This window comes from Lolium perenne, chromosome 3 (genome assembly GCF_019359855.2).
Source record: "Lolium perenne isolate Kyuss_39 chromosome 3, Kyuss_2.0, whole genome shotgun sequence".
Classification (NCBI taxonomy): Eukaryota; Viridiplantae; Streptophyta; class Magnoliopsida; order Poales; family Poaceae; genus Lolium; species Lolium perenne.
In genome coordinates, this window is record NC_067246.2 from 306,469,821 (window position 1) to 306,496,011 (window position 26,191).

At 47.6% G+C, this 26,191-nt stretch overlaps 3 protein-coding genes across 3 annotated transcripts; 1 reads left to right on the top strand and 2 right to left on the bottom strand.

The window, feature by feature from the left end:
• The first annotated feature begins 1,254 nt into the window (after window positions 1–1,254).
• On the top strand, window positions 1,255–4,029 carry LOC127345341 (uncharacterized). The gene is made up of 2 exons (XM_051371807.2): window positions 1,255–1,696; window positions 2,406–4,029. Exons 1-2 carry the CDS (start codon window positions 1,437–1,439, stop codon window positions 3,796–3,798), a joined length of 1,653 nt encoding a protein of 550 aa, XP_051227767.1. The 5' UTR covers window positions 1,255–1,436; the 3' UTR covers window positions 3,799–4,029.
• Window positions 4,030–7,003: 2,974 nt separating this feature from the next.
• LOC127345342 (uncharacterized) lies at window positions 7,004–7,913 on the bottom strand. Its single transcript, XM_051371809.2, has 2 exons — window positions 7,700–7,913; window positions 7,004–7,590 (listed from the first exon to the last, which is right to left on the bottom strand). The coding sequence occupies exons 1-2, from the start codon at window positions 7,793–7,795 to the stop codon at window positions 7,321–7,323; spliced, it is 366 nt and encodes a 121-aa protein (XP_051227769.1). The 5' UTR covers window positions 7,796–7,913; the 3' UTR covers window positions 7,004–7,320.
• Window positions 7,914–15,345: 7,432 nt separating this feature from the next.
• LOC127345343 (zinc finger CCCH domain-containing protein 12) lies at window positions 15,346–20,215 on the bottom strand. The gene is made up of 7 exons (XM_051371810.2): window positions 19,960–20,215; window positions 19,312–19,472; window positions 18,514–18,576; window positions 17,691–17,810; window positions 17,294–17,593; window positions 16,457–16,783; window positions 15,346–15,773 (listed from the first exon to the last, which is right to left on the bottom strand). Exons 1-7 carry the CDS (start codon window positions 20,111–20,113, stop codon window positions 15,582–15,584), a joined length of 1,317 nt encoding a protein of 438 aa, XP_051227770.1. The 5' UTR covers window positions 20,114–20,215; the 3' UTR covers window positions 15,346–15,581.
• Between the last annotated feature and the right edge of the window lie 5,976 nt (window positions 20,216–26,191).

The window sequence follows — 26,191 nt, forward strand, 5'->3', positions numbered from 1 at the left end:
AATACGCGCAGAGAGGGAGGCCGAGAGGGTCAGGGCCCCTCCTCACAGGGCGGCGCGGCCAGGGCAGGGCCCGCGCTGGCCTATGAGGGGGGGCCATGGTGGCCCTCCTCGGCTCCTCCTTCTGACTCTCGTCGTCTTCTGGAAAAATAGGATTTTTCATATAAATTCCGTCAATTGTTGATCTTCCGAAATATTGCATTCTGACGGCGCTTTTTCCAGCAGAGTCCTGACTCCGGTGCGCGATCCTCCAATAATGCCTCAAGCTCACCTTTTTTTCTTTTTTCTTTTTTCGGTTTTGTTTATATTTTTTCAGATTCGAAAATTTCAATTTTAAAAAAAATTTCAAATTGAAAAATGTTTAAATTCAAAAATGTTCAAAATTGAAAACCGTTCAAATCCGAAAATCGTTCAAATTTGAAAACCGTTCAAATTCGAAAACCGTTCAAATTCGAAAATTGTTCTAATATGAAAATCGTTCAGATTCGAAAATTGTTCAAATATAAATTTTGTTCAAATTCGGAAATTGTTCGTAGAGTAAACTACATTTTTGTTCAAATTTAAAAATGTTCAAATCTGAAAAAATGTTCAGATTTTTAAAAAGTTATTTCTTTTTAATTTGAATTTTTTTAATTTTGATTAATATTCATATTTAAAAAAATCTTTTAAAACAGAAAACAAACAACAGAAAACGAATTACCTGATGTTGGGCCGCGGCCCACCTAGCTACCAGGGAGCGCGAGGGTGTGCGGCATCGTCCCAGCGCCGACCAGGTCGGTGTCGAGGAGCTCCCTTGTTTCGGCGCTCGCTCCAGACGGGCCTTAAGTGGAGGGCTCTGGTTTGACAATCGTTTGCGTGTGTGAACAGCTCGGATCGATGGCCGGCGTTGTCACACGGATCCGGTGAAGGAATTCAGTGCGGCCAGGCGGCCAGGTAGAGCCGCGTGCAGGCGAACGTGGATAGGCTGGCCCCATGTTCAGTGTCCCGGGGCAGTTAAACGTGTCGGTGCCGTTTCCTTTCTTCCCCACCCCAAAACCACATCACACGCTGCACTGCTAATTACGGACATTATCGCCCTCACCACCGTCCGCTTCTCCCCCTACACTTCCACGCGATCCTTCACTGACATGTAGGGCCACGTAGACGTCGGCTCCACCGGTCAGTTGGGGTGGCTGGGTTGCGAGACAAGTTGTTGGGCTCCGGCCGCAGAAGGTGGCAGAGTGGTCAGCTTTAATACGAGCCCCACCTCACTTCCCGGGGTCACCTTGCTGTCCCGACGCTCGAGCTGAGCGAGAGAAGAGAATCCCCAAAGGTAAAAGAAAACAAAACAGAAGGTAGCAAGAAGGCGGCGCGCCGGGGAATGCGGCGGGGAGGACGGCCGCGGTGACCGTGCCTAGCTAGCTGCCGAGATCGGTGTGGGGGCGTGTACATTACAGAGAATGGGGGTGTGGAAGGAGGGCGCCGGGTGGTGCTTCTGCTCCGGCGGCGGCGGGGGCCGCTCCGAGCGGGTCAAGGCCGCCATCTTCTCCGCCAAGGCCGCCGCGCTCGCCGCCGTCTGCGCCCACGGCGGCACGGGCCTCCTCATCCACCGCAACCTGCTGCTCACCACGCACGGCAACCTGCCCTCCGCCGCCGCCGCCGAGGACGCCCACGCGCTGCTCGGCCACGCACGCGTCCCCGCCCGACTCGTGCCCCACAGGTCTGCGCGCGCGACTTCCTCCGCCACCTCCTGATCCTGCATTTCTGCCAGCCGCCGCATCTCTGAACTGAATCGCTGCATTTTCTATCCTTTCTTTTGCCCTGCGTCCCTGTTTGTGGATTTGTTCGTTTTATTAGTTCGGTGCTCCAGGTGATTATTGCAGACTGATTAGGCTAAGATCCGCCGCCCGCGTCGGCAACCGAGACCCACACCGCCCGATTTGTCGGTGGTGGTGGGGGAGCTGTTGCTGCCGGTGATGATTACCCATAATGCGCCTCATTAGGAGACGGGAATCTGCAACCAAGCTCGCCTCGCCTCGCCTCTAGTGTAGTGGGATTTCTGTTAGTAGTTGGGACTATGTGCTGTCTTGCTTACAATCATGGTGATCACGAGACAGTTAGTGCAGCTGGAAAGCACTACTATTACCAGCATTGTGCTGTTCAGGCAACAAAAGATGTGTCACAGGCAGGCAATAAGTGCTTCATGATAGAAAGCAGCAAGCTTGGGGTCATGAAAAGTTCAATGTGTTGTTTGAAAATACAATTAGGCCAGTTCAGGACATATGAACTTTGCTGCTGAGTAAAAAGAAAATGGTTTTTTCCGGACAAAACTTCATCTTTGGTTTTTAAAATGCGTGCCTTTTGTTCTATTTTGCCATTTCTAACTCTATGCCTACTTACATTTTTCTTCAAAATGTTGATGTGTGCAGATTCTTCATTACCAGCTCGATTCTTGACCTCACAATAGTTGGTGTTGATTCTGCCGAGAATGAGTCCACTTTGCAAGCTCAGCAGCCTCACTATTTGAAAACATGCTGCAAACCAAGCCTGGATCATGGCAGTGTTGTTTACCTGCTGGGGCATACTGGGAAGAAGGAACTGGTGATCGGCGACGGAAAGGTAGTGATCGGCACAGACAACCTCATAAAGCTCTCCACAGATGGGGTGACATGGTGCCCTGGCTCTGCCGGCTTCGACGCCCAAGGGAACCTAGCTTTCATGATCTGCGATCCAATGAAGCTGGCCTCCTCCCCGGCCGCAAGGTCTTCTTCAGCATCCTCATCGTCGTCGCATTCATCCAAGAAGGATCAGCCAATGCAATTCGGGATTCCCATATCTGTCGTCTGCGATTGGTTGTACCAGCATTGGCAGGGCAGCTTGGATGAGGTTACCAAGCCAAAGTTGCCTCTTGTTAGACTGATGTCCAGCAGGAGCGATCACTCGACCAGCTCCTTTACTCGCCGCAATGTGTTCAAGCCTGCAGATGACGAGAATGATGATGCGTCCGTTACTTCTAAAGTGACTTCCAAGCCTAAATATCAGCAGGGGTCAGGCAGCTCAGCCAATGCAAAAATCTCACATGATGCCAATCCTCTTGTTGATCTACGCAGAAACAGCGAGCAAGGGATTTCAACTCCAGAAATATATGAATCGCCGAGGGGTAGTTCTTGTCAGGGTCAGCAGGGTCCTGCGCCAATTCAACTCTTGGACATCAACTTCCCACCAAGGGTTCCCAAGACTATCTTTCTACCACTACCCCTGAAGCAAATGCTTTCTGACGAGAACAATGTGGAGACTTCCAAACCTAGGAATCCATCTAGAGAGAATTGCTTTCCATCAGGGCTGATATGGCACCGTAACGGCGAGGCAGATTCTCGGGATCCTCCGGTTGCTCGTCTGGAGGAGGATTGTAGCAGTGAGGGGCAGTCCAGCTCGTCACCTGCTGAACGAATGGAGTACAGAAATCATCGAGACCAGTATAGCAGCGAGGAGGAAACAATGTACTCAGCCGAAACCATGGAGAGCAGGAACATTCCAAGCCCCAGGGAGAAGCACGTCGGGAGGAGCCAGAGCTGTGTCAACTACAGCCGGTGGAACTCTCCAAGGAAACCGTCGGTGCAAAACGGGACCTTAAGGAAGCAACACACACTGATCCCTGTTCGGAAGACGCACTCGCAGAGCACGTCTCTGCCACAGAGGAGTCATGACTATTTGAGCCCGACGGTCTCCTCAGCTATGAAGAAGAGGAACTCCATGGAGCAGCAACAGCCTCCAAAGCCCCGTCGGATCATCGTCAATTCTTCTCCAAAATGGATGTTTTGATGTTTTTCTCCTTTTAGTTTTCCAAAAGCCCTGTTGATACGGCTGGAGATCTGCAGTTCCCTTGTTTTCTCCTAAGGCATTTCAGTAAGTCAGATGATCTTTTTTCTTTTCTTTCTCTCTAGAATGGTGTGCGGCAGTGCGTGTGCAGAATATGACAAATAAACAGTTACAAGAAGGAAAAAGTTCGACATAAAAGGGTACTTTCTGGATATGAATTGCTATATCTAGCAACTAGCTTGACTTTTTTAGTGAGAAAATCTAGCTTGATTCTTGATTGTACTTTGGCCAATATTTGTTTTTTGTTTCTCTAGAAAATGAACTTAGGCCAAGATATGCTTCCTCTGTACTATGTTACTTCTCATGTGGTTGATGCCTACTAGTACCATTTTGTTTGCCTCTACCTAAAACTACATCAAGGCATCAGGTACACTGAAGAACTGCCAGCAAAGTGTCAAAACCACATATTGTTACTGAGGCTTAAGATTATGCACTCTGCAAGTGCTTTCCCGGTGCGAAGTTATGCCAATGTGACGTGCCGAGTTTCTCAAACAACTGTGTTTGTGTTGTGATAATACATGTGTTCGTGTGTAAAAGCAGAGTTGTCTTTGGTAGAAATTTCCCTTATGTATATTTGATAGTCTACGTATGTGCCACCCTAGTACCCATAGCATTTCAGTATTTTCGTTCACAGATTTCTGGAAGAACCAGGCTCAGAAATGCCTGGCTGAAAGAAGCTTTGGGGCTTATCACACACCACTGGCTGGCGGCGCTTCTCGCTTCCAGTTCTGACTTCACGGGAGGATACAGCTCCCCTATGCAGCTATGCTCTGTTCATGACAGGCCTTGCCTACTCTTCCATAACTAAAACTAATCAGTACTACCAAACTAACCCGCTTCATTTTTATAAGCTGGGACCAGAATCTTAGCAACGACGGCTCACACATGGAAACAAGGGATCGAAGTCAAACTTGACGGATGATGAATCCCACTAAGCATATGCATTACTAATGATTAGGTTAACTCCCATCGTGATGCATTAGCACTGCCATCAGTGTTTTCTTCATGGATAATGATTTAGTGATCCCTTCGTCCACATGGAGAGGTCGCTGTGCTGCCACTCTGTCCCACGGGGAACAGCGGCATAATAGCATTGCTCAATAATTTTGCAGGAAACTAATATTTGTGGGTGTCAGATGGGATGGATTTTCCCACGTTCATTTCTGAATGATGCACCCCAGCGCAGCCGTATATTCCAGTTACCGTTTCACACAGAGCTATACAGATATACTGACCAAAGGCATGCTTTCATCACCGTCAATTTAGGTTACAACAGCTAAGTGGTGGATAACTGAACATAGATTGTCAATGGTTTACACTTCACGGTCTATTTCCAAGCAAAAGAAAAGGATGGATTCAAACCTGGATTGAGACATGAGCAAGAGGAAAAGGGGGAAATTCAAGCTGAGATCTAAGACAAACTCACCTGTTTTCCTCTTAAGAAGAAAATCCCCTTTTGCGTCCTACTTTTTCAGTATTATTACTCAAAGTCACTTCACAATCATGATCATTCTCTCTAGACCGAGACTTGCATGCAGGAGACGCAACACGGAGAGTGATGGCCTGATGATGGATGTTAACAACACGCAAGTTGATGCACTTCTACTCAATAGTCATAGATGGGGGAGAAAAGCTGCTACTGGAGCATTGGCACATGATCTACGTTTTGGTACCACCTATGAACAGCACAAGCAGTAAAGTAGGTTATTGGCATGTTCCTAACACCATTATTTATTATATAAATCAAATGCCCCATCAAATACCGTAAACCAATACAGAAATTGTGAGAAGGCGCAAACTTTAGATGGTATTACTGCAGCTAAACAGCAGAGTTGCCAAGTTCAGTTAGGAACAAGGACTGCCTATGATGCATGAGCATGTCCATTTGCTTTTACTTTGTACAGGAGTAAGTTGTATGTTCATTTGTTGAGGTATGGCGCTGAAAGGGCCAAGGGTAAAAAAAACAGAAACAAAAACAAGCAAATCAAATAAGTACTTGCTCGGGAATTATCATCGCAACACAGATTAATGCCTGAAACAGATATCAACCAAAGATAATACATTTTACGCAACTTTTGATGGTGTAAATACACAGTTGCCTTAAACAAGTAAACCGAATAATGTAGAGCATATGATTGATGATAAATAATCGTTGTTTCTTGTGAAGAAACCAATGCATGTGCATTGCTATTTAGCAGCCAACAAGATTCTGGTTATTGATTAAAAACAATGGACCACATATTAAAAGAGCAGTCAATAGGTTAGCTTGTAAATGGTAGCAGAATAAAAATTAAACCTAGGTTCCTGTAACAAATTTACAATAACCAGATTCTGGTTATTTGATTCAAAAAGAACCAACCACAGATAAAGAAATGAAGTTAAAAGAGCAGTCACTAGGTTAACTTGTAAATTGGCAGCAGAAAAAATTAAACCTAGGTTCCAGCAACAAATATACAAGAAACAGATTCAGGTTATTTGATTCAAAACATGGACCACAGGTAATAAAAGAAATAAAGTTAAAAGAGCAGTCAATATGTTAACTTGTAGTAAATTGGTAGCAGAACAAAAACAAAACCTAGGTTCCAGTAACAAATATACAGGAGCATGTGCCATGAATGATGGTTTTGGTCAGAAATCCTGAAGCAAGAAATCTTTTACAATAAACTTGTAAAGGTGGAGTAACAGAGAACCAATCACACATAAAACCCCAGTAACAACATATGTATGCATGCATACATTGATGATACAAAGAATGCAACCCTCGGACGGAGCTCAATTTTACCAAATCGGTGAAAATAGCATGGTCTCCAGAGCAGAGCATTCTAGTGTTGAGGCAGATTATACATATTTCATACTAGCGCTTTGTACTCACCATTCAACATACATACACATAAACAAGTCTGTTAAGAGCAAGATTGATATCTAACGAGAAGACAAGATGTGCAAAAAGAGATGAATGTGTGAGCTGTCAACCTTCCAGGACTTCAATTTGAGAACCAACAATGAAGAACGCATTAGGGAGAAAAAAAGTATTGTCCGGAAAATATAATGCATTGGAAAATACTTGGCCTGGCTTGACCTGTTTACGTATTCCATGACAAGGATCTGAGACGCAAGAGATAGCACCCACTAACATGGACTGAATCTCTGCACTAAAAACACTAATCTTCTATCCATAAAAGCAGGCTGGTAACACATCCATGAGAAAAAAGAAGACTGCAATGTTGCCACAACACAACCTTAGAACCGCCAACATCCGAATTGACACCCTCTCTGTTAACCAATTCAACCGTAGCAACAACTACTACACAATTATACTATAAATAACGAATTCGTAGCAAAATATAGCTAGAAACAATAACAAATACTCGGTAGCAGCTTAACCAAAGCGGCGGGGCGGGGGAATCGTATGTCCTGTTGCGACCCCCACCCACTCCTCACGCTGCTTCTCGCGGGATGGCGAATTCAGATGTTGCATCCGAAGCAGCTGCAGGCCTTGGGCGTGAAGGAGCAGAAGCCGAAGGGGCGGTTGGGGATGTTGCAGTTGATGGCGTAGCAGCACGGGGCGAGGACGCAGACGCCCCTGGGCCCGCCGCAGCAGGTGCAGGGCGCGCAGAGCTGGAAGCGGCCCAGCCGCCGCCGCGTCTCGTTGAGGACCACGCCGCTGTAGCCGGACCCGGCCGCCGTGGCCATCGGCACCATCTCCACCGCCTGCTGCGGCTCCGCGTCCGGGACCTGCGCGCGCGCGAGAGAGAGAGGGCGGCAATGGTTGTCAGTCAGGGTTCGTGGCCCCAAGATTCGCGGAATTGGGCGCGGCAAGAAGAGGAAGGAGGAAGTTGCTTACCTGTGACTGGGGCTGGGAGTGGGAGCAGGTAGAGGTGGCGGCGAGGGAGAGGAAGAGGAGCAGGAGGAAGAGCAGGGTGGGCATGGCGGCGGGCATCCTCTCTCGCTCGCCGCTGGAGCGGGGATTTGGACGGGCTTGGACTGGGCAGTGGGTGAAGAGGACTGAACTGAGGTGGGGAGTGAGGGAAAAGCGAGGCTCTGTGTCGGGGGGTGCCCGTGAGAGAAGGGGGCTTGGCTTGCGAGATCTCGTAGAAAAGCCTCGCCGCATGTCGTCACGTCCGGCGTCACTCACCGGCTGGGCTTAGAACATGTCTCCCCGAGAAGCCCCCACAAGCCCTTTTTTACATCCCTACGGCGAAATCCGGTCCAGTCGCGCCCCCGGTTTCTCGATTTCGTCATAATTTGGGCCTAAATTCATCCGGCGATCCCACGCCATCCCCGGCCCCCCGGGGAGCGCTCGGAGACTCCGGATGGAGCAAAACCAACCGCCCACGCCCACGTGTCTCCTCTTTCGTCCGGACTCCCCGGGCCATCCTCTTTTTTTCCGAGAAACGCCGCTTGGGGAGCACACGACTGGAAATATACTGCCCCCATGCCAAAAATTGATCCAATCCGGTCGAAAATTTCGCCGGATTTAAGCGTGGGGAGCGCCAACGAGTGGGGATGCTCTTACCAAAGTGGGCCTGGCCGGCCGCATGGGGTACTTGCTAGTAGAAATAGAAAAAGAAAGTAATACTCGCACATGATCTGATAGTCGGGAAATCTCGCCCCATCAACTTTCGTGCGTGATGTCCTACGATCCGGGATCCTCCTATGGATGATCCTGCTACAACCTAGGATCCCGATCTATGATCCTATGCGATGATGATGATGGAACACCGATTTTTAGGCTTTAGTTTTTTCCTTGGATGCACCACTTTGCACTCGGTTTTACAAGGAAGGAGGGTTTGTCTACGGCTCACTTAGAGCATCTTCACCGGTGCCCCCCAAATTGGCGCCGGCAGAGAGATCGACACTGCCGTATGGGGGCGTCCCACACCGGCGCCACCGAACAAGCTGCCCGATATGATTTTTTTAAGACAAACTAAACATTTGCTTGTAGTTTTATTTTCATGTCATTCAGAATCGAGGAATAAATAATGTTTTAGGCCAAATCCGAGTAAAACATTATTCACTCCTCAATCCCGGATGACATGTGAAACTTGCTACATCTCTAACCTACTACCTACTGGTCACCCGACTCTATGGAGGTGGACGATCGACCGCTGCTCTCTCCGATGCTCTCTCTGCTGCTCCGCCATCGTCGATCCCCTGCTGCTCTCTGCTCTCTCCGCTGGTCCACCGTCGCCCTAGCCATCCCTCTAATCCTCACCCCCTTCTTCTCCTTGCCTTCACCGGCTCCGGCTCAGCAAACATTCCCCCGCCTCCTCCCTCCTCCCGCTCGGTATGTGCAAGGTAGAAGACGACGCACGAATCTTGGCGTGATTTCAACAGCTGCAGATTCTACTGAGCTCTAAGGTTTTTTTTTCGAAATGGGGGTGATCCCCGGCCTCTGCATCGGTTGATGCACACAACCCTTTATTAAAGAATCTTAAGTTCAAAGTTTACAAATCAACGATCACAAAGGATCGAAACAAAAATCAACCATCGAAATAGACGTAGACAAACGAGCAAACTAGGCATGATGTAATCTCTTAACAGGCCGCCAAGTATCCTGGTAGAAAATATCCTGGGCAACCATTCGAAGGCGGTTGCATCCAGAAACCATGCACTCTCACTGGTCCTCCGGGAGTAAGAAGCGCCATAGCTGCATCTAGTGTACCATAGTGTGAATAACCTGCAAAAAATTAGTAGAGTCCTTTTTGTTAAAAAAATATCATTTCTGCAATTTCAAATTGACCAACATAAAGCCGAAACACCAATGCGAATCCTAGCTTTATCAGTTTTGTCAGTTCCATTAAGCCAATTCCCAAACATATTTGTGATATTGGATGGAGGTGGAATATTATATGCAGCAAAAACTACCCGCCAAATCAGCCTAGCAAAAGGACATGAAATAAACAAATGTTCCATTGATTCCTCTGCGTCACAGAAAGAACATTTCGTATTTCCATTCCAATTTCTTTTGGCTAAATTATCACGGGTCAAAAGGACTTTCTTACTGAGGAACCATATGAAAATTTTAATTTTAAGTGAGATTTTTATCTTCCAAAGATACTTACGGAGATATCTAGTATTTTCATTTAACAAGTCAGCATACATAGTTTTAACAGTGAATTTCCCTGTAGATGTTAGGCCCCAAACGAATTTATCTTGATTATCATTTAGATTTATATCCATGAGCCTTTGGCATAGGTGTACCCATTGATCCCACTTATCACCAATTAGCCTTCTCCTAAAACCGATGTTTAACGGAGTTGAGCTCATAACATTTTAAGGTAAACCTCATTTTACTGAGAATTAGCAAAATCGAAGGAGAAAAAAAATGCGCATACACATCTCTTTGTGTTCATATGGCTAACGAGCTTCAGTGTTCTTCCCATGGCCTATGCCGCGATCTAACAAAGTTTCTGTGTCGAGTTCATACCAGCACATGCGTTAACCCTGATGTTAGGCAACCGACATACCAGGCCCATCAGGCCAGATTGTGGCGGTTAGGGTTTAGTCTTATCTCTCAAGTTAACTTGTAACTCAAGTTGATCCATCTATATATATATGTGTATGTTGAGACGAGGAGAGCTATCAAGCCTCCCGCTATTCAATCTGTTTCATGGTATCAGAGCGGGTCACCCTTCCCCTCTCCTAGCCGCCGGCTCTCCCCAAAACCCTAAACCTACACCTCTTCTCCCTCCTCTCGCCTCCCCACCATGACACCTGATGAAATCGCCGCCAAGGAGCGCGAGCTCGCGGATCGCGCCGCTGCCCTCGACGCCCGCGAAGCCGCCCTCAATCAGCAGCTCACCGCTGCCAACCAACTCAACACCGCCAACCCACCCAACCCCGCTGCTGCACTCACCTCTCCCATCCAAAACCCTACCACCGCCCAGACCTCCAACCCCAACACTTACGCCACCACCATCAAACTGCATGTGCCCATCACCCTGAGCTTCGATGACGGCAACTACACGAGCTGGCGCGAGCTCTTCCTCGTCGCCCTCGGTCGCTACGGTCTCACCGCCCACGTCACGGGCGAGTCCACTCCATCCGACACCGGCCCCGACTCCCCCTGGGGCCGCGACGACTACACCGTCCTCTCCTGGATCTACGGCTCCGTCTCCGTCGACCTCCTCAACATCGTCATGCGTCCCGGCGCCACCGCCCGCACCATCTGGGGCGCCATCGAGGACCTCTTCCGCGACAACAAAAAGCACCGTGCCATTCAGTTGGAGGCTGACTTCCGCAACACACCCCGTGGACGGGCGCTCCCACTCGCGCCAACCTTCAGCAGCAGCCCCAGGCACCATGGCAGCAGCCACCCTGGTCCCCTCGGCCATGGTCTGCTCCTGCCCCTGGAGTACTTGGTCCGCGCCCGCCTTCTCGCGCCGCAGCCCATGCTGCATACGGGCAGCCCTCCACCAGCTACGGTCCTCAGCCGACACCGCCACCGAGCTACAACCAACCGGCCTTGGACCCTGCCCTCGTCAACGCCCTGAACAATATGCAACTCTCAGGAGGCGACTGGTACATGGATTCTGGAGCATCCTCCCACATGGCATCCGACCCCGGTAACCTATCCTCCCTCAAACCTTGCTCCTCCCAAACTGTCACTATTGGCAATGGCTCCTCTATCCCCATCACACATACCGGCTCCACAACCATCCATTCACCCTCCAAACCTCTCTATCTAAATAATATTCTTGTTGTTCCTAACATTATTAAAAATCTGATTTCTGTTCGGCAATTCACTATCGATAACCATTGTTCCATTCAATTTGACCCTTATGGTTTCTCTGTGAAGGATCTTCTCACCGGGACCGTGATGCTTCGATGCAATAGCTCTGGTCCGCTCTACTCCATGTGCCAAGCTCTCCATCATGTCGCCTTCGTCCTACACCAACACCCCGATCTTTGGCACCGTCGCCTCGGCCATCCTGGAAGCTCCACCATGTCGCGCCTTGCTCCACATACTTGCCATAATAAACCAAGCACCACCCTGTGTCATGCTTGCCAACTAGGGAAAAATGTTAGGAAACCCTTTTATTCTTCGGCATCTAGAACTTTTAGACCTTTCGAACGTTTGCATTGTGATTTGTGGACTTCACCTATCCCTAGCACTTCTGGATATTGCTACTATCTCATTATAGTCGATGATTTCACCCAATATTTCTGGAGTTTTCCCTTACGCAAAAAATCTGAAGTGTATGCTACCTTTGTCGCCTTTCATGCTCTCATCACTACCCAATTTCAACTGTCTATTTTATCCATCCAATGCGACAACGGAAAAGAATTTGATAACTCCAACCTACACACCTTCTGCACTACCCACGGCATCATCTATCGATTCTCATGTCCGTATACATCCCAACAAAATGGCAAGGCCGAGCGCGCCATTCGCACCACTAACGACGTCATTCGTACCCTCCTCTTCCAAGCATCGCTGCCACCATCCTTCTGGGCTGAGGCACTCCATACCGCCACCTATCTCATCAACATTCGTCCCACCTCCTCCCAACCACAAACTACACCCTATTTCTCCTTATACGGCCGCACACCGCGATACCAAGATCTCCGCGTTTTTGGCTGCCTCTATTATGTCAACACCTTCTCAACCGCCAAAAACAAACTTTCTCCTAGAGCCACCAAATGTATTTTCCTTGGATACCCCTCTCAGCATCGTGGCTATCGCTGTCTCGATCTCACTACTCGCAAAATAATCATATCTAGACACGTCACCTTCGACGAACACACATTTCCCTACTCTACCGAATCCACCGACTCCACCCCTCCAACTAATACCGACTTTCTTCACCATCACCTAGCATATCGTCAGCCCACCATTGATACAACGTCTCCACCAATAACCGCAGCCACCAATGCTCCGCCAAGCCCTTCTGTTGACACCGCCGACTCGTCTCCGGCTGCTCCTTCTCCGACCGCTCCTTCTCCTGCCCGGGCCAACACATACCATGCTGCGGACACCCATCCAAAACCCCTCCTCGTTTACACCCGACGTCCCAGCCAGCCCCGACCCACTGCTCCGCCTACCAACCCTCCAGTCTATCACCGCACACGCAGCTCCACCGGCAGCCTTCCTCCACCCATAGACAAACTAAACCTCTCTGCCATTCACTCCTCTCCCATTCCGCATAACTATCTCATTGCCCTACGTGATCATGCCTGGCGTCAGGCTATGCAGGACGAATACGATGCCCTCATGCACAACAACACATGGTCCCTAGTACCCCCTCCTCCAGGCGCCAACATCGTCTTCGGCAAATGGATCTTCCGTCACAAGCATAATGCGGATGGCTCTCTTGCTCGCCATAAAGCTCGCTGGGTTGTCCGAGGTTTCACCCAACAGCCCGGCGTCGATTTTGACGAGACTTTTAGCCCCGTAGTGAAACCCGCCACCATTCGTGTCGTTCTTTCTCTAGCTATCTCCCAACAATGGCAGTACATCAACTCGATGTCAAAAATGCCTTTCTTCATGGCGATCTTACCGAAGAAGTCTACAGCCAACAACCCTCTGGGTTTCTCAATCCAAATTTTCCAAACCATGTCTGTCGTCTTCAAAAATCACTATATGGCCTAAAGCAGGCTCCGCGTGCCTGGTTCCAGCGTTTTGCCTCCCATGCGCGCACAATCGGTTTTGTTGACTCAAAATCCGATGCCTCTCTCTTTACCTATCATCACACACACGGCACAGCCTATCTACTTCTATATGTCGCATTTTACATCATTCTCATGCCTTCTTCCACCCCTCTCCTTCGTCATATCATCGCCACTCTTGCCTCTGCCTTTGCCATGAAAGACCTCGGACCCCTACATCACTTCCTAGGCATTTCCGTCACTCGCACTCCCACCACCCTACATCTCTCCCAACGTCAATACATACTAGACATCTTATCTCGCGCCGGAATGCGTGATTGCCAACCCTCCACTACTCCCATAGACACTAAACCTAAACTCGCTGCCTCTTGCGGCCAACCCTTTTCCGATCCTTTTCTCTATCGCAGCCTTGCCGGGGCTCTTCAATATATTACTCTAACCCGACCCGAAATTTCCTATGCTGTCCAACAAATTTGCCTCCATATGCATGATCCCCGTGATTCTCACTTCCAACTAATTAAACGCATTCTTCGATACCTAAAGGGCACCATCGATCTTGGTCTTGTCCTTCACTCCACTTCCTCCCACCAAATGGTTGCCTACTCGGATGCCGATTGGGCTGGATGCCCGGATACAAGACGGTCCACTTGTGGTTACGTGTATATCCGGGTGATAACTTGGTGTCTTGGTCCTCTCGCCGGCAACCCACGGTTTCACGCTCGAGTGCCGAGGCGAATACCGTGGCGTCGCCTCTCGTCGTTGCTGAAACCTGTTGGCTGCGCCATCTTCTCCAGGAGCTTCGTCGTCCAGTGCACACTGCTACTATTGTTTATTGCGACAATGTCAGCGCAGTATATCTTTCCGCCAACCCGGTTCAGCATCGCAGGACAAAGCACATTGAGCTGGACATACACTTTGTACGGGAGAAGGTGGCCATTGGAGCTGTCCGTGTTCTTCATGTACCCTCCAGCTCTCAGTATGCCGATATATTTACCAAGGGGCTACCTACAGCATTGTTCCAGGAATTCAGATCCAGTATTCACGTCGACTACCCTCCTAGTTCAGACTGCGGGGGCGTGTTAGGCAACCGACATACCAGGCCCATCAGGCCAGATTGTGGCGGTTAGGGTTTAGTCTTATCTCTCAAGTTAACTTGTAACTCAAGTTGATCCATCTATATATGTGTATGTTGAGACGAGGAGAGCTATCAAGCCTCCCGCTATTCAATCTGTTTCACCTGACAGCATTGTGTTCTGTTGAATGAATCCGGTTCTTACAGGGAGATCTTGCGAGGATTCAGGCCGGCTGACACTGCCAGGCCAAGACCGCAAAAATTCGCAGATCAATCCTCAAACCTTGACAGAAAACAGGAGTCGCCATCGAGAGGAACCTTGTTTGTACCGTGGATTTGGGGCAAGCATTTATGCTCCCCACCTCGCAACGAGAAACGCGGTTGGACCAGGTTCCGCACCTTATCATGATGACCGCATTAACGCTGGTTGTTGGGCGGAGGCTGGTTACCTCACAAAACTTCCTCTGTGCGAGATCATGATGGCGACGCGGCAACCGAATGTAGGTGCCAGTTTTCTGCATCCTTCCAACATTTACCTCCACCCATGTGTGGCCGAGGTCTTTGTGCATGGACGAAGGGGCGATGTCCTTCGCAGCTAATCTCACAGCAGAATGAAAACCACACCAGGACATCTACTAAATGCAAACCACACCAGTAATACTAGTCAATGCATTGATGCAACAGGGTTTTGTAGGAGAGAAAATCACCTGTGCTTCCTCCACATCAATTTCCTAACAGTACCACCACCTTTTACTCTTAGGAACCTTTGATTGATACTCTCCAAAGTAGTAGATCAATACCAATGCTAAGCCTGAAAACTGGGTTATCTGCATTCAATTATTTCGGTTGCAATTGGCCTCTCCAATGATTCTGAATTGACAAAACAAAAAAAAAGAGAACTGTACATCTCTGGCAGCAACTCAATTTACAGAACTTGATTCCGGGGAGTTAGGGGGGAAACATTTCGCAGCGCCTCAGGCGGGGCGGCGATGCATTTTATACATCAAGGCAGGCAGCGGGTCAAATGCCAAGGGACCCTGACCTAGGATGGGTACGAGGCAGATCCAGAGGGGGACTCCAGGAGGCGCCGAGCAGTAGGCGCGTTAGGTGAAGCCGAGGCGGAGTAGCCATACGCATAGACGCCCACCGGAGTAGCCATCGGGTGGTCAAACTTGCAGTTTACGCCGAACTTGCAGATGCCATAACGGGAATAGAATTTGCAGAGCTCTTCCCCCTGAAAAACACAAAATATAATCATCATGGGTCCAATAGGTGTACTAGGAACAGAAAAGTAGAACTATATTGCAGTAACTGCAGTAATAATATCAGGCATTCCAATTTGAGAAGAACTAACAGATCTCAAATTAAGCCATATTCATTGAACAGCTAAATAGGTACAGTATGCTAGCAAAATAGTCACTACAGATAGGTACTTTATTGCTTCCCTGTCAGATTGACATCTTATAACAATGTGCTACACTGCAATCGACAGTATCCTTATTGTACCTACCACAGTAGATTTACCGGCTGTGACTTCAACATGAATTTGATGATTAAACAATGTGTAACCAATACAGGCATGGTTTAACAAATAGGCTATGAATCTACAGGATTTAGCTTCAGCAACGACAAGAAGATATTTTGTTGCTTTGGGAATTGGTCATCAATATCAGGAAATTTATCATTACATTTCAGAACCAATCATGTAACCGGACGATATGTGAAACATCTTTGGTTCTACAGTTCATCTCAATCTATACTCACAAACATTAACGCAAATCAACTATACTTAAGCCTCTCCCACAGACAGATGATAGGTGGTAAAGAGCTCAGAAAATGGACAGGCAAAACTATAAATCATATGGAATAAAACTATCATGGAGATAAAACATCAATAGAAGGTTTCCATATACTTACTGGGCGTAGTGGAAGACCCATTGGGCTCAACACACAGTCTGGGGAAGGTTGTGATCGCACCCGGGGATGATGGAACTTGCAAACTGCACCAAACTTACAATCTCCAGTCTTTATGTAGTATATGCATTCTGGTTGATCAGGTCTCTCGGGAAATACATTCTCTCTCTGAAGTGCATACTGAGGTACAGGAAACGAGCTGGATCTGTAGGGTGAGAGCATTCCCTGATTGCCAGCACTACCTTCACCTTGTCGAGAAGTTCCATAGTATTGTTGAGCTCCTGGAGACTGAAGTCGACTCTCGGAAGATGAAACAGGTAGTATTTGTCCCTTGAAAGATAAACAAAATAAGAAATATCAACCCTAAATAGAATCAAACAATTGATGTATTTAAGGGCGTGTTTTCATCTCACAGTTTTTGAAACATATTAGAGATTAACAAAGCCAAACAATATATTATAGACAAAAGCTCCATATCAGAGCTTTCCACGATGCATATAGAACAGACTCATTTGCGACTGAACTTAAATAATTAAGTCCTACTTGATGATTTGTATCTAGAAAACATCATGGCGATGCAAATTCAAATGGAAACATAATGCAAATATAGTCCGGCTATATAATCAGAGCCATGGCACAAAACAATGGAATTCCAGGGTAAGACTTGCAGAGATCCAAATAATGGGAAAAGGCAAGTTAAAAGTTAAGACTGGCATATTCCGTACTTTTTAACCCTGTTGGTATAGGAAATCAAAGCCCAAACAAGATAAATACACTAAACATATCACGACTAAGTGAAAACTCATTATGCTGCCTGACTATGAGATGAGATGATCTTACAGGATATGAATTCCAGCTTGGTACTTGAACAAGACCTTGTGGTACAATCATCGGTGCATAATTTGAAGCACCTTGCCATCGAGGGCTTGGAACGAAGGAACCTCTTGGATAAGCCCAGCTGGCCATAGTAGTTCCAGTATAGGAATGTGGACCAGTGCTTCCAGAGGTATGTACAGAAGGATAAATAGGGGAACCACGCGAGGAAGGCACCGCATTGAAAAGTTCTGGGTGGTTAAATTTACATGTATTCCCGTATTTACACTGTCCCGTTTTTAAGTAGTATGCACACTCCCTTTCATTCTACAACAGTAAATAAATTTCAGTCAGCCCAACAAACAGAAAAATAAACAAATGGATGGACAGAATAATACTATTCAGCTAACAGTAAACTACTAACCGGTCGAAGTGGGTATCCTAATGAGTTTAGCTGTGCCATTCCCTGGATCCCAGCCTTTTCTCTGGGATGATGGAATTTACATGTAGGCCCAAACTTGCATGTTCCAGTCTTCAGATAGTACTGAACAAAAAACGTTGAGAAATTCCATCAGTTCAACATTGTCCAGCATGGCATAAAAATGATAGAACTATACCGCTCCTACATTGCAAGATGTAGACTCTACATAAAAGTCAATTTTACAGCAACTCCAAGATTGTGATTATCATTCTGGCAAAAACTGAAGCTAATCACCTAGCGACTATTTTCTTGCCGTACAAGTACACTTCTACAAAATGTTGGTAACCGTTATCTGGTTTGGTTTTAAAATGATAATCAGTTTGTACAAACAAGCACCGAATAAAAAACCACAGTACTTTTCTCAGTGTTCATATGAGCCTCAATTTTTTTCTCAACATATAATCATATATGGAAGCAGCATTAACCACATTTAAGAGCCCCTTTTCTGCACACATCCCCCAAAGCATATGTTAACCAGGTAAGCAATTGCCCTAAAATATCGCATAAGAAGAAAACAAGCCACATGTTTTTTCTCAACATATAATCATATATGGAAGCAGCATTAACCAAATTTAAGAGCCCCTTTTTCCCCCAAAGCATGTGTTAACCAGGTAAGTAATAGCCCTAAAATATCACATAAGCAGAAAACAAGCCACATGTAACATTACTAAATATTGTTAACCAGCACAACATTGGCTGGATCCAAGTAAAATCTATGAATAAACAATACTTCTTAAAAAAACAAGCAGTTCGTAATCGTAAGTACCTGACATTCTGGTTGTCCCACCCTCTCAGGATATTCTCCTTTGATTCTAGCAGAGGCAATAGCCTAGCATTAAGAAGATGAGTTGAGAAGAAAAATATGAGATGAAGTAAAGAAACAGCAATTAGTAAGTACGGAAATGATTGTACAGAAAGTTGGGAGTTAGTACTGTAATGCCTCACTAACAGAAATGACATGCAGCCGGCGAGTGGCAATTATAAATTATCCAAAAGAAAGTGACATATTAGGGAATAGGGATAGTTACCCAATGAAAAGTGGCTTGTGTCTATTATAAACACATGAGTAACATGTATTACCTCCGTTCCAAAATAGAAGCCCTTTTTAGAAAGCTAGTTTAACTTTCTAAAAAGGCTCATATTTTGGAACAGAGGTAGTAGCAAACTACCCAATGCAAGGAAAAGTTCACAGGGATTAATAGCCGGCAATGGCACTTACCAAGCTAAAAACGTTTTACCAGCATGCTGGTGCTAACATCTGTGTCCCCTCCAAATGAGAAAGCATACATAAATATCTATAGGTGGTCATACAAAATCATGGAGCAGAGCATTTCATACACTGACTACCACATTTGATCTGCTCAAACTTTTGCATCTGATACGGTGCAATGGAAACAATCCACACATGATATTTCTCGTCCAATTGCATACTCACTTCAACAGTGCTGATTATGTGCACGAGGAAACACCGTATAGGCAAATGTGCAAAACGTGCTGATGATTGTAAATGTGTGATGCAGAGCAGTATAACAGCTGAGAGAGAGAGGGAGAGGTGGTTACTCACCATATTCCTATCAGGAGGGTGATTGAACCTGCAGCTCAAGCCGAACCTACACAATCCAGTCCTGAGGTAGTAAGTGCAGTCGGGTTCCCCCGGCCGCTCAGGATATGGGCCCTGTTGCATAGTGGCGCCGCTGCTCATGGCCATCTGGTGCCACATCCCCTCTGCAGCAAACATTGCACACGATGTTAGTTAGAACATAATAAGCAGAAGCCACTACAAGCTAACGAAAATCGAGATCAAATTTGTGCAAAATTTTACTGGCGACCGGTTTGAGCCATAAAACTATCCACATTCTACAGGAATCTGCATATAGAACATGGAAATCAAGAGCGCCACAGTTTGGCATGATCGAGCACCCGCAAAAACCCCAATTCCGCGTCCACACGGAGATACACAGAAGGGAAACTATAGCTTTAGTATAATAATAGTATCTATATAGGGATTGATGAGAACCCATAATCCATCGCAGTATACTGCGAGAACAGCCACTGATTATTAGGCAATAATAAATCGCGGGAAAAAAGAAAAGGTAAAACGAAGCGTCGGCGCATAACCTACGGGGGGCGGAATTGAGCGGCCGATAACCGAAATTCCCCAAAATCGGTCGGACGCTGGCGCGAGGAGACTGGGAGGCGCGGAAACCCTAACCTTGGTAGAGTGCATCGGGGTCGGGCGAGGGCGTGCCGGTGTCGGCGGTGGCGGTGGCGGGGGGCGGGGGAGGGGGAGCGGGAGGCGAGGGCGCGGCGGCGGAGGCCGTGACGGTCACCACCGCGGGAGCGGGGGCCCTTCCGGCTTCGTCCATGGGCAGCGAGCGGCTGCGCGGGCCATCACACGATCGCGGCGGCCATTGATTGGGAGCTCCGGCGAGTGATCGGTGCGGTGTGGAGGGCGGCCTGCCTGCCGCTGCCTGCCGCTCGTATTTATTTCCTCTCCCTTTCTCTCGCTCTCTTTTTCCGGTGCGCGGCCCTGCTACGTGCACCCAAAGCGTTTGCGGTCCCAACACGCGCCCTTCACGCGTAGCATCGGCTCAAAGTACTTGGGTTTTTTTTTTACCTTACCAAAATGTCTTGTTTGACTTTAAAATATTTGATCATGGCAAGGACATGGGAGATCAAACCGGAGATTTTTATTTTCCCTTCCTAATCTTGCTTGTGGACATGTTGGGCCTACAGGGTTATCTTTGTAATTTGTGTGTTTTACTTTGTTGCGTTTTTTTTAGATCACTTTGTTAGTTATCTTTGCTCCCCCTTCCACATCACCGCAGCCATGTCCAGTGAACGAAGTTTGACAATGAGAGAAACCATGTCACCGTTCTCAGTTGGGTTTACCATTTTGTCGCCTTTTACCTATGTAGAATAGCAACACCGTGAAGAGTGGGTAAAGAGGGACGAGACAATTTTCTGTTGGGCGGAGAAACCGAGATGGGTAGCCTTGAAAAAGAAGAGAACATAGACACTGGCACGCAATGGCATGGATCGCGAGGCGATATATGACAAGCGCCGAAAGGAGCAGTGACGTGAGAAGCGAGGAGGACAGTGATAGAAAGTGCTGGAAGGAGCACTGGCGTAAGAAGAGATGTGACAGATGGCATATGGCGTACAATTTAAGCGCCGAAAGGAGCATTGATGTGAGAAGCGAGGAGGCCGGTGATAGAAGGCGCCGAAAGGAGCACCGACGCAAGATAGAGTTGCGACAAAGGATAGAAGGCGTAAAGCTTAATCGGCGAAAGGAGCATTGACATAAGAAGAGATGTGCCAGATGGCATATGGCGTACAATTTAAGCGCCGAAAGGAGAATTGACGTGAGAAGCGAGGAGGCCGGTGATAGAAGGCGCCGAAAGGAGCACCGACGCAAGAAGAGACGCGACACAGGATAGAAGGCACCAAAAATGAGCATTGGCGTAAGAAAGAGATGCGACAAAGGATAGAAGGTGTAAAGTTTAATCGCCGAAAAGATCATTGGCGTAAGAAGAGATGTGCCAGATGGTATATGGCGTACAATTTAAGCGCCGAAAAGAGCATTGACGTAAGAAGAGATGTGCCAGATGGTATATGGCGTACAATTTAAGCGCCGAAAGGAGAATTGACGTGAGAAGCGAGGAGGCCGGTGATAGAAGGCGCCGAAAGGAGCACCGACGCAAGAAGAGACGCGACACAGGATAGAAGGCACCAAAAATGAGCATTGGCGTAAGAAAGAGATGCGACAAAGGATAGAAGGTGTAAAGTTTAATCGCCGAAAAGATCATTGGCGTAAGAAGAGATGTGCCAGATGGTATATGGCGTACAATTTAAGCGCCGAAAAGAGCATTGACGTAAGAAGAGATGTGCCAGATGGTATATGGCGTACAATTTAAGCGCCGAAAGGAGCATTGACGTGAGAAGCGAGGCGATCGACGATAGAAGGCGCCGAAAGGAGCACCGACGCAAGAAAGAGATGCGACAAGCTTAATTGGCGAAAGGAACACTGACGTAAGAAGATATGTTCTAGATGGTATATGGCGTACAATTTAAGCGCCGAAAGGAGCATTGGCGTGAGAAGCGAGGCGACCGGCGATAGAAGGCACCGAAAGGAGCACCGACGCAAGAAGAGACGCGACAAAGGATATAAGAAACCAAAAAATGAGCACTGACGCAAAAAGAGATGCGACAAAGGATAGAAGGTGTAAACCTTAATCGCCGAAAGGAGCACCGACGTAAGAACATATGTGACGGATGGTGTATGGAATACAATTTAAGCGCCGAAAGGAGTGTTGGCGTAATGAGATGTACAGTTGGCTTGGCCGCAACCCCTCGATTTATGGCGTGTATGTGTTCTTTTGTTCTTTTTATGAAAGTTAGTTAAACGAATGTCCGAGGCCGCTAAAATTTATTACTCCCTCTGATCCCATTTAATTAACTTGGATTTAGTTTCAAGTTGTATTAAATCTGAGTTAATTAAAGGTATCGGAAGGAGTAGATCGTTTAAGGTATGCCTAGGTTTGCACCGTTCACCCATGTCGGCTCTTGCCTTGACGATCTGAAAACACTTGTCCGAGCAAGCTAAAAAAAAAGGGGGAATCACCTTTGCGCCCGCCGCCAATTCCTCTTTTTTCTTCTTGCACCGCATTATATTTCTCACGGTTTTTATGCGGACGGATGGATTTTGCAAGTATTACGCAGCACACAATGTATACTGACTTTTATGAAAGTTAGTCGACAGATTTGCAATAAATAAAGTGGTTTAGACCTCGTCCAATTAGTACTATCCTCTATTAGTAGTAGTGCTTCTCCCACGTTGACACTTGTCTTAACAATCTGATGAAAAACACTTGTGTGGGGTGCCAAAGGGCATCATCTTTGGCCCTGCCGGGAATTGTTGGCACGGGGACGGGATGGTGGTGCACCTACCAATTTGGTCTTTGTCGCAGTGCGCGCGGGGCGCGCCAGTGTGCCTGCCCGGGGCGCTCGCCTCCTGTCCTTTTTCGTTTTCCCAACGCCTTTTAGCCTTTTTACGCGAGCGAAGCAAAGAAAGAAAGAATTCCTCCTTTTTGTTCGGGTGTGAATTGTGAGGAGAGGAGGTGCCCGAGTGACCTCATCCAGTCGTTCCGGCTGCCCTTTTCCTCTCTTTCTTTCCATTTTCATTTTCGTTTTCTCTTTCATAATATATAATAATCGCCTGGTAGCAATTTTTATTTTATTTCCTGAGCAGAGCTCCTCTCCGACGAGTCACGTCACGTCGCTTTTGTTTCCCGCTTGATTGATGCGCATCCTTCTTCTGCTATCTCGATTTTTATTTTCTTTCGCTGATGACTCATATGTGCTCACCGACCACTTGTTGTCACGTACTCCACTCCAGGAGGATCTGGCGGCGACTTTGGGCCTTGTGTTCCGATCCTGCTTCTCCGGCTTGGAGTTGGAGCTCAGGATCTGGGACTGGGAGAGCGTCCCTCCCGAGACCACGAGGTGATTGCAGGCAGCGGTGAATTTGGTTGTGTTGTGCGGCGTGGCGTGGTGGTCACCGGTACCATGGGCCTAGCTACGCCCCCTAGTTGCTGATGGGATGGGATGCCATGCCAATTCCCAATTCCGTAGTGGGCGCATCTCATCGACCAGCAACAGCAAACCAGCATATATATATGGCGTGGTTTGGGTTTGCATGTATCCCATCTCATATCTCTCTGTTCCTGGGGATATTCACTTTGGCTCATAGGAGCATTTGCTCCCATTATGTGAATCAACATTTCGAAGTGTCAAAAAATTCTAAAATAAAATTTTACATGTACATGTACATATTTTATGTTCGTACACAAGTTTACAAAAAAAACTAAAAAAATTTGTGGCTCCTGTAAAAAAGACAAATTTTGATGCTATAACATGACTACGTACAGGACATTTTTTGTCTTTTTTGTACACGCCACATAAAATGTTGTTTCTCCACGAAAACTTGTGCACTAACATAGAATGTCATGATGTACACCAAAAAAATTATGTCAGAATTTTTTGCCATTTTTAAAATTATTTTTTAATTATTTTGTATAATGGGAGCATTTGCTCCTATGAGCCAAAACGCCTCCTCCCTGTTCCTGGCTATACTATACATGCCGCAATCAACTTATTTTTTTTGTCCGCTGGCACGGCGTTTATGTTGTACTAAGCGCATCTCCAACGCCTACGCATTTCGGACATTCAAAATATCCGTTTGCGTCGGCCCGCGAACGTCATACGGCCCAGGGCGACCGTCGGGGGTATACCAGCGGTGCGGACATATTTTTTTTAGCGGAGACAACGTCAAGGTCGATAATGGCGGTTTAACGTCCCGTCGAGGCCTGCCGCCGGCGATTACCGTTTCCGCGCGACGATGGCCGTTCCCGCGCTTGCCCAACACATTGGCAAGTTTCGCCGGCATTTCGCACGCGCGGGAAATGACATGCGCGGCAACGCCGTTTCCCGCCCCGCCGTGGCTATATATGGTGGATACCAGCAGGGGCGACGGACACACCTCAAGCTAAACCCTAGCATCCATCCATGGCCAAGCACAACCTTAGTTGGGATCAGGTTATTCAGATGTGCCACCAAGCCCACCCGGAGGACGAGCAGCTAGTCGCCGACGCGTTTCAGGCCGAGCAACTGGACCTGGAGGTGGCGGAAGCGGAGGTTGCGGAAGCGGAGGCGGAAGAGCGCCTCGCGGTGGCCTGGGCGGAAATCGCTGACGCCAGGGCCGAGCTCGCCGAGGCCAGGGCCGAGCTCGCGGAGACGCGAGCGACAATGACGGCCCCTCTGGCAGCCCCACCCGCGAACACAGTCATCCATGACATCGCCGCTGCCGATGACATCATACCCAGCCACTTCGAGTGCGTTGGCGACCAACGGGTTATGTGCGCGTCCTTCGAGACCCTAGCTGGGGACGCCCTGCGCCGTCAGGCTTGGGCAGCGGAGGATGAAGCCCACAGCTATGCGGTCACCATGGCTCGGGGCTACTTGTGCTCCGACCTGGATTCACTCCAGCGGAGGGGCCCTTCTCCCGCGAGGGTCGAGCAGGAGAACCGGGAGCTGGCGGACGCCATCGCCGCCAGGGACGAAGCGGTAGCGGAGGCGGTAGGGACAGGGCCCGCTACCATGCCCAGATGGCAGCGTTGCAGGCGGCGGTGGCTGAGGCGGCGATGGCGGAGGAGGCCTCTGAAGGAGATATGCCCAAGAGGCAATAATAAAAGTGGTTATTATATATCTTTATGTTTATGATAAATGTTTATATACCATGCTATAATTGTATTAACCGAAACATTGATACATGTGTGATATGTAAACAACAAAGAGTCCCTAGTATGCCTCTTAACTAGCTTGTTGATTAATGGATGATTAGTTTCATAATCATGAACATTGGATGTTATTAATAACAAGGTTATATCATTGTATGAATGATATAATGGACACACCCAATTAAGCGTAGCATAAGATCACGTCATTAAGTTATTTGCTATAAGCTTTCGATACATAGTTACCTAGTCCTTATGACCATGAGATCATGTAAATCACTTATACCGGAAAGGTACTTTGATTACATCAAACGCCACTGCGTAAATGGGTGGTTATAAAGGTGGGATTAAGTATCCAGAAAGTATGAGTTGAGGCATATGGATCAACAGTGGGATTTGTCCATCCCGATGACGGATAGATATACTCTGGGCCCTCTCGGTGAAATGTTGTCTAATGTCTTGCAAGCATATGAATGAGTTCATAAGAGACCACATACCACGGTACGAGTAAAGAGTACTTGTCAGGAGACGAGGTTGAACAAGGTATAGAGTGATACCGATGATCAAACCTCGGACAAGTAAAATATCGCGTGACAAAGGGAATTGGTATCGTATGTGAATGGTTCATTCGATCACTAAAGTCATTGTTGAATATGTGGGAGCCATTATGGATCTCCAGATCCCGCTATTGGTTATTGGTCGGAGAGAGTACTCAACCATGTCCGCATAGTTCACGAACCGTAGGGTGACACACTTAAGGTTGGATGTTGAAATGGTAGAACTTGAATATGGAATGGAGTTCGAATATTTGTTCGGAGTCCCGGATGAGATCCCGGACATCACGAGGAGTTCCGGAATGGTCCGGAGAATAAGATTCATATATAGGAAGTCATTTTATAAGATTTAAAATGATCCGGAAGGTTCTACGGAAGGTTCTAGAAAAGTCCGGAAGAAACCACTATGGAAGGCGAAGTCCCAAAGGGACTCCACCACCATGGCCGGCCAACCCTAAAGGGGGAGGAGTCCCAAGTGGACTCCCCTAAGGGGGCCGGCCACCCCCCCACATGGAAGGAGGGAATCCCACCCCAAGTGGGATTCCCACCTTGGGTAGGTTTCCCTATCACATGAAAGGTTTTGGGTTCGGGTCTT

Coding starts and splice junctions, on each gene's coding strand:
- LOC127345341 (XM_051371807.2), top strand. CDS start 1,437: ATGGGGGTGTGGAAGGAGGGCGCCGGGTGGTGCTTCTGCTCCGGCGGC. Junction 1,697..2,405: donor GCCCGACTCGTGCCCCACAG/GTCTGCGCGCGC, acceptor TGATGTGTGCAG/ATTCTTCATTACCAGCTCGA.
- LOC127345342 (XM_051371809.2), bottom strand. CDS start 7,795: ATGCCCGCCGCCATGCCCACCCTGCTCTTCCTCCTGCTCCTCTTCCTC. Junction 7,591..7,699: donor ACTCCCAGCCCCAGTCACAG/GTAAGCAACTTC, acceptor GCGCGCGCGCAG/GTCCCGGACGCGGAGCCGCA.
- LOC127345343 (XM_051371810.2), bottom strand. CDS start 20,113: ATGGACGAAGCCGGAAGGGCCCCCGCTCCCGCGGTGGTGACCGTCACG. Junction 18,577..19,311: donor ACCCTCCTGATAGGAATATG/GTGAGTAACCAC, acceptor TCTTAATGCTAG/GCTATTGCCTCTGCTAGAAT. Junction 17,811..18,513: donor TGGGACAACCAGAATGTCAG/GTACTTACGATT, acceptor TTTTTTGTTCAG/TACTATCTGAAGACTGGAAC.